The 12,022-nt window shown below is 46.4% G+C and overlaps 1 protein-coding gene across 1 annotated transcript; it reads right to left on the bottom strand.

The window, feature by feature from the left end:
• Positions 1–9,689: 9,689 nt before the first annotated feature.
• LOC124651806 (osmotin-like protein) lies at positions 9,690–10,343 on the bottom strand. The gene has a single exon (XM_047190840.1). It carries the CDS (start codon positions 10,341–10,343, stop codon positions 9,690–9,692), a length of 654 nt encoding a protein of 217 aa, XP_047046796.1.
• Positions 10,344–12,022: the final 1,679 nt, after the last annotated feature.

Here is a 12,022-nt window from a genome sequence, read left to right as displayed (position 1 = left end):
GGTATGTGATTGTTGGAAGGCACCCGAGGATTCGGTTAGCCATGGCTTGTGTAAGCAAAAGGTTGGGAGGAGTGTCATCCATAAATAAAGAAAAACTAAACTAAAGTACATGTGTAAACAAAAGAGAAGAGGGATGATCTACCTTGTTCGGTAGAGATAACGTCCTTCATGGGAGCCGCTCTTGAAAGTCTGGTTGATGAGGTAGTTAGAGTACCCGCTACCATTCGTTGACAACAACATACACCTCTCAAAACTTTATTTTTATGCTCTCTTTATGTTTTCAAAATAAAAGCTCTAGCACAAATATAGCAATCGATGCTTTCCTCTTTGAAGGACCATTCTTTTACTTTCATTGTTGAGTCAGTTCACCTATTTCTCTCCATCTCAAGAAGCAAACACTTGTGTGAACTGTGCATTGATTCCTACATACTTGCTTATTGCACTTATTATATTACTCTATGTTGACAATATCCATGAGATATACATGTTACAAGTTGAAAGCAACCGCTGAAACTTAATCTTCTTTTGTGTTGCTTCAATACCTTTACTTTGAATTATTGCTTTATGAGTTAACTCTTATGCAAGACTTATTGATGCTTGTCTTGAAGTACTATTCATGAAAAGTCTTTGCTTTATGATTCAGTTGTTTACCCATGTCATATACATTGTTTTGATCGCTGCATTCACTACATATGCTTTACAAATAGTATGATCAAGTTTATGATGGCATGTCACTCCAGAAATTATCTTTGTTATCGTTTTACCTGCTCGGGACGAGCAGGAACTAAGCTTGGGGATGCTGATACGTCTCCAACGTATCGATAATTTCTTGTGTTCCATGCCACATTATTGATGTTATCTACATGTTTTATGCACACTTTATGTCATATTCGTGCATTTTCTGGAACTAACCTATTAACAAGATGCCGAAGTGCCGGTTCTCGTTTTCTGCTGTTTTTGGTTTCGAAATCCTAGTAACGAAATATTCTCGGAATCGGACGAAATCAACGCCCAGAGTTCCTATTTTACCCGGAAGCATCCAGAACACCCGAGAACCGCCAGAGAGGGGGCACAGGGCCACCAAACCCTAGCCCGGCGCGGCCAAGGGGGCGCGCCCCCCTAGGGTGTGGGCCCCCCTTCGACCTTCCTGCGCCGCCTCTCCGCCTATAAAAAGCCCCTGGATCAGAAAACCCGATACCAATTGACGAAACCCACAGAAACCTGCCAGAGCCGCCGCCATCGCGAAGCCAAGATCTGGGGGACAGGATCTCTTTCCGGCACCCTGCCGGAGCGGGGAAGTGCCCCGGAAGGCTTCTCCATCGACACCGCTGCCATCTCCACCGCCATCTTCATCACCGCTGCTGCTCCCATGAGGAGGGAGTAGTTCTCCATCGAGGCTCGGGGCTGTACCGGTAGCTATGTGGTTCATCTCTCTCCTATGTGTTTCAATACAATAATCTCATGAGCTGCCCTACATGATTGAGATTCATATGATGATGCTTGTAATCTAGATGTCATTATGCTAGTCTAGTGAGTTTTACTTATGTGATCTCCGGAGACTCCTAGTCCCACGTGTGTAAAGGTGACAGTGTGTGCACCGTGTGGGTCTCTTAGGCCATATTTCACAGAATACTTACTCATTGAATGGCATAGTGAGGTGCTTATTTATATCTCTTTATGATTGCAGCATGTATGTATCACTACTATCTATGTGCTACTCTAGTGATTTGTTATTAAAGTAGTTTATTCCTCCTGCATGTGTGCAAAGGTGACAGTGCGTGCACCGTGTTAGTACTTGGTTTGTGCTATGATCATGATCTCTTGTAGATTATGGAGTTAACTATTGCTATGATAATATTGATGTGATCTATTCCTCCTACATATGCATGAAGGTGACGAGTGTGCATGCTATGCTAGTACTTGGTTTAGTAGCGTTGATCTATCTTACACTAAAGGTTACTAAAACATGAGCATTATTGTGGAGCTTGTTAACTCCGGCATTGAGGGTTCGTGTAATCCTACGCAATGTGTTCATCATCCAACAAAAGTGTAGAGTATGCATTTATCTATTCTGTTATGTGATCAATGTTGAGAGTGTCCACTAGTGAAAGTGTAATCCCTAGGCCTTGTTCCTAAATACTCGCTGAGTTACTACTTGCTTGTTTATCGTTTCTACTGCGTTACTCACTGTCTGCAATACCACCACCATCAACTACACGCCAAGCACTTTTCTACAGCACCGTTGCTACTGCTCATACTTATTTATACCACTCGTATTTCACTATCTCTTCGCCGAACTAGTGCACCTATTAGGTGTGTTGGGGACACAAGAGACTTCTTGCTTTGTGGTTGCGGGGTTGCATGAGAGGGATATCTTTGACCTCTTCCTCCCTGAGTTCGATAAACCTTGGGTATCCACTTAAGGGAAACTTGCTGCTGTTCTACAAACCTCTGCTCTTGGAGGCCCAACACTGTCTACAAGAATAGAAGCTCCCGTAGACATCAAGCACCAAAACCCTAATGAGCATCCTGTCGAGCGGTAAAACTAGTCTCTTCTGGGGAAGTTCCTAGTCACGTTATATCGATAGGCTGTGTCTATGGTTGGGAACAAGCACACTGTACGCTATGTGGACTCGGAGTAACAAAAACTGACACACTATGATAAACTAGATGATAGAGAAAACACAAACCCTAACAATTCTACTAGATGAAAGATAAAGATACGCAAAAACAACTACGAAATGCAACTAAAACTCGAAATTAGTGCAATCTAAGGCTATGGCAAACCCTAACCCTAACTTTTTATGGCTTTTTCTGGATAGGAAAACACTCACAACTCAACTATGGGGTGGATTGTGGATGGCTTACCGAGGAAAACTGGAAATCTGATACCAAGATGATATGGGGTGGCCTGATCTTCTCAGTAAGCAAAGGTGGTGATGATGATCACGGGGTGATAGCAGCGGAGAAACACGACGATGTAGTGGATGATAACTTGTATGACGCAACGAGATCTCTCGATTGGTCCCTGTCGCCAGATGCAACAGCTCTCAACCCTGCAAGATATTCGCAACTCCACACACTTGCGCACGTAGCCGCCGACCACTAAGCGGTATGTTGCAACCGTCTAATTCCCAATGGAACATCAGATCACACAAGACTTAAACAGGATCTACACAATATCCAAGCAATATGGTGTAGGGAATTCAATAGTTTTGCAGAGCAAACAACTAAGAACTAGGGGTTATCTTAAACGTGGTCTAAAGCGGCTAGGGGTCGTCCAAGGCACTTATATAGGCGTCCGGGACGAGTTCGGTCGAAAAATACAAGTAAAACCGACCCAGAATAGATCGGTCGAGACAGGACTCGGGCCGAGTCCGGTCCGGAATCCGGTCGACCGGGCTGTGGACCGGCCGGGCCAGTCGGTGGTCCGGTCAACCGGTGCGCCAGCCGGGAAGCTGCGAAGTTTCCGGTTTCTGCCCGTACGATGCACTCCCTCCGGTTGGCCGCCGGTTGGCGGCCGGTCGACCGAGCCGGGGACCGGGCGGCCCGGCGTGGGGGCCGGTCGGCCGGGACGCCTGGACCGGCCTGGACTTCTTCTTCTCCTCTCGCGCACTCCTCCCGCTCCTCCCTCGCGCGTCCATGAGATATCTTCATGTCCAGCTCCTTGTCCAGCTTCACGGCCATCTTCACGTCCAGCTGCTCCTCTCCTCCTCGTGCGATGCTTGTCTCCTCTTCATACCTGATGATACATAAGTAATAGGACTTAGGTAGTATAAAGTTCTCATCAATCAAGGTATCGTTTAGGAAAAAGTTCACCTGTTGTTTAAGTAGCTTCGCACGAGCTCGTGTCATTGGTCCAATCCTGACTTCATTGGACTTGAGCTTTACAGCAGGTTCATCTTCAGTTGGCAATGACGGAGGTAGTAGTGAGGTAGGGATATCCTCATCATGTGTAGTGCATCCTGTGGCGCACATGGTTAGGCATCCTGTGGCGCACACGTAGGCATCCTGTGGCGCACGCCTATACTGCTATGTGTGGTGCACAGTGCAGTGCGCCATTGGTATCACTGTTAATAGTGGCGCACCACTAGTGCGTCACTACTAATTTGTTAGCAGTGGCGTGATAGTAGTGGCGCACCACTAGTGCGCCACTGATAGCAAAAAGTGGTGCGCCACTGATTGCCTATTTTCTAGTAGTGAAAAGACAAATCGATAAAACCTCGAATATTGAAAACGCAATAGAGAATGCATATGGAATCCACTTTTAATGAATGTGAGCTTGTCATGGACATAAAGAAAAAATCTAAATCCTTTCATGGATAAGAACCAAATAAGAACCAATAAATATGATGCGACATATGCAAAGGTTTGTGCTCTCTCTGAATGATTCGATTAAGTTAACCACTCAATAGCCCCTCTTGATAGTACATCTATCCATCCTATAAGATGGTCTCCCTACTAACACCTTAACCATGCGAATTCCACTTGATCTTGATGATGAGATCTTGTCTGCTTTAAGATGAAACACCTTTCTTCATTGTGATTGCATGGTGAAGTCTTGTGAATTGCTCCTCATACTCCACTATGAGAGGGCCTCTACTTTGGTCATACCTTCACAACAATTGGATCACCATATGGATGGAAAGTTTCAAGCATATAATTCTTCGAGATGGCTCATCTTAAACTTGCACTTAGTTTCTTCTTTCTTCATAGTGTTGATGTCTTGAAGATACACATGAGAGCTCACTACATCTTCTTCTTCAAGACATATTATTCATTGGCTCAACTCTCTCATGACCAATCTTTAGATCACTCCTTGATTACTGCCTTGTTGATCACTTCATCTTCCTCAGTTTCTTCTTCTTTCAACCTTGAAGCCAATAAATGGTTCAAACATTGTCTATGGACAAATCCTATAAACATAACTGAATGCAAATATTAGTCCATAGGGATTGTTATTAATTATCAAAATCACACATGAGGGCTCCATGCACTTTCAAAACCACATTCCATTTAGCCAACCAATATTTCTTTTTCTCACTATCTCGTTCCCAAAAAAATCTTGATCGGGAATAATCCAATCGTTGCAAGACTCATTTAAAAAATTGTAAGAAGGAAATCATATATAGTATCATATTACTGAATACTGAATTAATGAGAACCAATCGTCCACCAAAAGATAGCAACTTGCCTTTCCAGCTAGCTAGACGCTTCTGAAGTCTTTCCTCGACATGTTTTCATTCAGCATTTGTAAGCCTTCGATAATGAATCGAAATGTCTAAGTAACTCGTAGGAAACTGACTAACCCTGTAGCCAAAAAGGTCAGCATACATGGTGTCCTCGTCTTGAGCCCCACCAACGCAAAACACTCACTTTAATGATAGCTTCTCAAAAATATGATAAAATCAACTTAAGATTTTTTTTGCTTTGTCAAAATCGTGTTCCGCATAGAATGAATATCATATACTGAAGAATGGATAGTCCACCATCGATAAGATGTACAATTACCCCTACAATTCGGCCATCAACTACACGCTCAATAATTATGGCTAGCATATCAACTACTAAATTAAATAGCATGGGTGATAATAGATCGTCTTGTCTTAATCTTTTTTTTCGTATGAACGTATTTGCCAATTTCATTATGAACCTTGATTACGATACTTCCTCCGAGAACAAAATTATAATTAGAGCACGTCACTCTTCTGAAAAACCTTCCATGTGAGTGTTTGTTGAAGGAAAGACGGTTTGACCATTTGAGTGCTCTGGGCGAGACATGTGCATTTCACCGACCCACAAAAAGACTCTACCTCTTTGACTCTTTTTTGTTTTTGTTTTTCAGAGAAAGCGGTTACTAGAGACAAAATGCAATCACAGTTCATCGTTTGAGCGATTTTTGCCGGAACATCATATACCGTAGTTCGGCCATGGTGTTCTCTCTAGCTAGCACTACCCCAGGCAGAGACATTCCTGACGGCTATTACCCGTCAGAAATAACCCAAAAACCGTCAGGAATACACGTTCCTGACGCGGTTCGTCAGGAATGGTCCGTCGGGAATGAGCTGTCAGGAAAGATACCTGTTCCTGACGGTGACCGACGGGAAAGATTACTCCTGACGGCTATTCCTGACGAAGCACAGGAACCACGGATACAGACATCACTGACGGTGGAGGGCGTCAGGAAAGGTCGTCAGGACTGTGACCGTCAGGAATACTGTGTTGATCCTGACTACCAGAAATAACTCTCAGGAATAGCGCCTCGTCAGGAAAGGTTTCCTGACGTTGGACTTACCAACAGGAAAGAAACCTGGCCCATCCTATTGAGTATTTTGGGATCATTGAGGATATTCTAAAAATTTCATGGGAAGGCAGTATGGAACTTGAGCTAGTATTGTTCAAGTGTCGTTGGTTCGATCCAACTTCTAATGGTATTAGGCGCACACCAAATTTGGGTCTGGTGGAGGTTAAACACTGCACAAGACTTACCAACTTTGATCCCTTTGTGTTGGCTAGTCAAGTTACACAAGTGTACTATCTGCCGTACGCATGTCAAAGCCCCGCATTATCACCTTGGTGGATTGTGTACCACGTGCCACCTAGAGACCGACTGCTCTCTGTTGATAGCAACACCGAAGTTCTATCTGAAGATTTGCCAACCTTTCAAGAGGATGTCCTACGAGGGATATTCGGGGTAGAGACAGGAAACGAATTGGATGATTTGGACCCTACTGGTGTAGATGAAATAACTGATCCGAAGGAACTAGAGGTGTTGGCAAAGAAGCGCAAAAATCCCTCTTCAAATGAAGAAGAGGAATTGGATGAAGAAGATGAAGAAGCGGAAGAGGACGAACAAGTGGAAGAAGAGGAGGATGTTGAAGACGAAGAATCAGATGATGAAGAAGATGAAGAAAATGAAGTGGAGGAAGTGGAAGAGGAGGAAGCAAGGAGAGGACGAAGTGGAAGAATAAAGAGAATGAAGAAAAACACTGATTATGTTCTATTTAGTTTTTTTGTGATACCGCATCATTTTTGCGGTCTCCTCATGAGCATACAATCGTTGCAACCTATCTGTTATGGGCATGTATCGCAACACTTTATGTGCGACCTTCTTGGAACCTTCTTTGTACCGAGGGGCGTTACAAATATCACACTTAAGTTTAGCCTCATTGTCTTTGTAATAGAGCATGCAATTATTGCGACACACATGTATTTTATGATATGGCATACCAAGACCCTCTAGCAATTTCTTGGACCTATAGAAATTCGTCGGCAAGGATGAATTGCTAGGCAGCAGCTCATGTATAAGCTGAAGCGTATCATTATAAGCAGATTCGGATTGGTTGTTCATTGACTTTATGGTCAACAACCGTGCTATGGCAGACATAGTTGAGTGGCTTGTGTTTTCATGCACCAACTCTTTCACACTATCAAGCATCCTATAAAAAGCTTTCGCAGATTCTATTGGTTCCTCTCCTACTAGAGGGTTAGAAGCAGCTAAGTCAGTCACCATATCATCCATCCTATCATTATCATCCATGTAAGCACCTACATGGTCTGTCAGATGGACACGGCCCTCACCATGTTCTGTCCAAACATTGTAATTCCTCTTAAAACCAAAGCCACACAAATCTAACTCCACAGCATCTCTATCCTTCGTAATATAGTTACGACAGTCTGCGCAGGGACACTTGATCTTCCCATTCTGCACAACATTGGCTTGAGCAGAGAAAGCAAAATCTAAGAATTCCTTTGTGTTTTCATACCACTCATCAGTAGATTTACCACGTTTCCAACCACTATACATCCAACCTCGATCATTCTGTTTTTACAATTAAAAAAATATTGCGACCAACATATCACAATGCAGCAACGCAATGGAAATAAAAACAATTATAAACATAAAGGAATGTCATATCAAGTACATACCGAAGTGTCACCTTCACCAGCCATGGCACGTCAGCACACTTGGATCGATCTTGCCTGCTAACGACAAACATATTAGATTACTAATTGCCTTTATTCACAAATGAAAGATTTGGATTACATGTACATAGGCGAGTACTAGAATGCAATCCAACGGAGCAGAGAAGAAGACCAGATCGATAGTAAACTGGAGGTGCGATGGAGAGTATATCTACGGGGAGACGGAGAAGATGTAGGAGCAGGTCGGTCCCTGCAAATCAGGCGGGCGTCGCGTCAGAAGATTACTTGTTCCGCCTGGCCGGCTCGATGGAGGGGAAGGAGGTGCAGCGGGGTGCCGGCTTCTAAGACGACGATGTGGGACGGGGGAGCGACTAGGCGGACGAGGTTCCGGCGGCGGCGCAGATCGCAGATGGGCGGCGGCGCAGTTCGCAGATGGGCGGCGGCAGCGGCGCAAGCGGTCGAGGCGAAGCTCGATCGTGCCGGACTGGACAGTTTGTGGACTAAGGATCGACTAAGTCCCTGCTTCTTTCCTGACGTTGGGCTCAGTCCTCGTCACGAAAGCCCAATAATTGGCGCGAATGGCCCATTATTTTCATGGTTCCGCGCGCAGACGGGCCGCGCTGCAGCCGAAAAACAGTCGCGACGGACCAAAACTAATCGTGACGGCCCATCCTGACGGTTGAGCCGAAGCGACGCGAAAGAAATCAGTTGATCGTGACGGTTCCACTAATCGTGAAGGTTATTCGCCCAGTCGTCGCGATTGTCTCGGTCTTTCGCGTCAATCGGCCTTCCACGTCACGAACGTGTAGTTACGCGTGACGGACGCCCCGGAACCGCCACGAACGTACTTGGCCGTCACGATTTTCACAGTTTCGGGTAGTGTAGCTGACCTAATTAAGCCATGACTCACCGAATTTGCATGAGGATTAATGTTGAGCACTTGAATCTATCTTTCCCTAAGAAGCTCTTAGAGGCTGGTAGGTGCTAACCCTCGTGGCATAACATGATGAGTTTGGCGTGTTTGCCAGTGCTAGTGCCTCAGCACAGCTCCTTCACTAAGTGCAAACCGTAGGAAGATTGTGAATCAATCGTATACTCACCACCATTTACAAATAAGGGTGTACAAGTTTAACATTTCTAGTCACTTTCGACTGGGGTGACTAGAGAATTAATAGAGATACGGACCTTGGTAGCCAATGCCAAGGAGTCGTAAATCCATTAGGAAGGACAAATTTTAGCAGAAGGAGCTGCTACAGTTGGGTCCCTCCTCCACGTAAGAGAAGAGAGAGCGACAAAAAGAAAATCGTAGGAAAACAACGCCGGTGTTATCAAATCTTTACAATCGGCCTGTCAATTGAGATGTTGCGTCCCAAACAGATGACAGAATCACATAAACCAGCCTCGCTCGCTCGTGTTGCACATCAGCCCCCAATCGATATCCGGGCCTCGTTGTGCCCAGCATTTCGTCGTCCACAAGACCACAACAATCATAAGCAAGTACGTACGAATATATACGGTTGCTCAACCAAAAAAAAACGAGTATACGGAAACCTCTAAAACAGACGTGTAAGAACATGTATTATTGACTGATATATAGTGATACTCCCGTATGCCACAGTCTGGACACAATTTTCATTTCACAACACCCTTACGCATGCATCAGCGGCACGCTAATAATGAGTAGTAATGACCAGCTACTAGTTGTCGCCGACGCCATACGAGCTCCGTCTGGGCGGAGGCGGCGCCGACCATGGTAAGATCGATCAGATGGCGGCCGGGCAGAAGATGACCTTGAGCTCGCGGGGCGCGAGACACCTCTGCGGAACGGGCTCCACGTCGCTGTCGCCCACCCGCGTCAGCGGGCACCGCTGCTTGAAGTATCCGTAGTCCCCCTTGCACGCCACCACCATGCCGTGTTTGTCGACGACGCGCTGGTTCACGGGGCAGCCGTCGTTGAGGTTCACGGGGCAGCCGAGCACCGGGCACTGCCCGCCGCCGATGAACTGCGGGCTGACCGCCGCGCCCACGTTGAACCCGTCCTTGAGGCTGACGCTGTAGGTGGCCAGGTCCGCCCCGGGCCCGGCATCGGCCGAGTGCACGACCAGCTGCACCACCGTCATCGGCGGCGCCGTCCCCGTCTCACAGCTCGTCGGCGGCGTGCAGCCGGTGCGCGCCACCACGCGGCCGGCCCAGAAGGTGGCCGGGAAGGGGAAGGAGACGAGCCCGCGGCCGTTGCCGTCGAGCTGGATGGTGTTGTCGGCGATGGAGGGGAGGCCGTCGATGGGGGTGACCAGCGGGTACACGGGGAAGGGGCAGAGGTTGTGCATGGTCAGCTTGGTGTCCACCGCCGATGCCGCCACAACTGCGGCCGCCGCGAGCAGGAAGGCGAGGGCGAGGCGCTCCGCCATGGCAGCCATCTGCTCTTGTTTCTTGGCTTTGCAGCTAGGGTGGTGAAGTGGGAATCCGGTGAAGTGGGTGTGGGTTTTAGAACGCAGGTGCAGGCTGGTTATATAGGCAGGCGGCAAGATCCAGCTGGTTGGTGAGGATTGCTTCGCTTTCGTGCACACTGTTCACAACACGCCCAAACAAACAAACGAGTGGCAAAGTTCACCGGAGCTGCTGTATAAGTGTTGGGTTCAAGTGAACCCAATAAAATACACGTAGTATCCTTTTTTTTAGATATAAAAGACACTCAAGTGCTCAACTTTGAATTAACAAAGCCACGAACGGCGAGATTGATATAAAGTGCTGAATCCAGCTTACAGAACGACATCACACACCCACACGAACTACCGAAGAAGCTACAGCCGGAAGCGCAACCAACAAGCTCAGCCAACGCGCCTACGAGGACTCGGAGGAGAGGTGGAGTCTACAGTGTCGGGCCGGACCTCACTCGAGAGCGAGCCATTTTCACGCGCGCCTCAACAGACCTCCTCCGTCGCAGAAACACCACCGGAAGTCGACCACCACCGGGGACCGAGCCAAGATGCTCACAAATCGAACAACAGCGCCAAGGAAGCTCGACAAGGGAAGGGCAGGAGCAAGCCTTGCCGAAGATCACCGAAGAGTCACCTCCGACACGACCGTCGGAGAGCCTTGTGATGTGGGCTCCAAGACGGTGTCTTCAAGAAGAGCACAACACCGGAGTGCCGCTACCGCCCGATCCGGGGATCTTGGGTTTTCACCCGGAGCACGAAAGGGGGCAGGGAGAAGCCACAACGACGCCTTCAAGAAGGAGACGACGTCCGTGGACGCCGCCGCCGTGGCCCTGGAAGAACCAGGGCGAGATTTTCCTCTCGGCATCACCTCCCCACCACCCAGACATGGCGAGGGCCACCACCGAGGTGACAGCCACCACGCCCCCACAGAACGCAACTCGCTAAGAACCATGACAACCCCATGTCCATGGCCCCAGCCAGCACCAGAACCTCGGGCTCTGTAACACCCCAAATTTTTAAAAAAAACAAAGAGAAAATGAATTTCCTTTTTCCAAAAATGAGAACCAACAAAAACTTTTCTTAAATAGAGTGCTATGCTTAGTGCTCATACCTATTACTTGTGTTTTTGCCATGATGAGTGTAATTATGCTTATGGGATAAACCCTAAAACCTTAAAGTGATCAAGTGAAGATCACAAACCAAATAAAAATAAAAGAGAAAGAAATCAAATAAGAAAAACCCAAAACCCTAACCTTCTCAAAAATCATTTGGATCTATTTTGAGAAACCAAGATAAAAGAAAAAGACATATGTGGGCCTATAGCTCTAATATATAAATTTTGAACTCTACCATTCTTTCTTCTCTAAATAGTGATGAACCATGGTAAACCCCACTAAGACCTAAACCCCATCTTCATTATCACCATCTATGTAAAACAAAATAAAAAGAAATGATATTAAATAATAAAGGCATATGCAAGCCTATGGCTACTTTGTGCAAATGCTCCAACTTTGAGTGTTGACCTGGGTATATGATTTGAAATACATCAACACACCCAACTAAGTAATTATCAACCAATTCAAGTGAGAAAGAAAATAAAATCAAACATATGCATAGAGGTATATGTGTCTATGGCTATTTTTGTAAAACTTTACCCT

Source organism: Lolium rigidum, chromosome 5 (assembly GCF_022539505.1).
Source record: "Lolium rigidum isolate FL_2022 chromosome 5, APGP_CSIRO_Lrig_0.1, whole genome shotgun sequence".
In the NCBI taxonomy this organism is placed as follows: Eukaryota; Viridiplantae; Streptophyta; class Magnoliopsida; order Poales; family Poaceae; genus Lolium; species Lolium rigidum.
Note: the sequence above shows the minus strand (reverse complement) of the source record. Positions and strands in the feature narration are given on the sequence as shown.

Excerpts from the sequence above, each read along its gene's own strand:
- LOC124651806 (XM_047190840.1), bottom strand. The coding sequence starts at position 10,343 with ATGGCTGCCATGGCGGAGCGCCTCGCCCTCGCCTTCCTGCTCGCGGCG.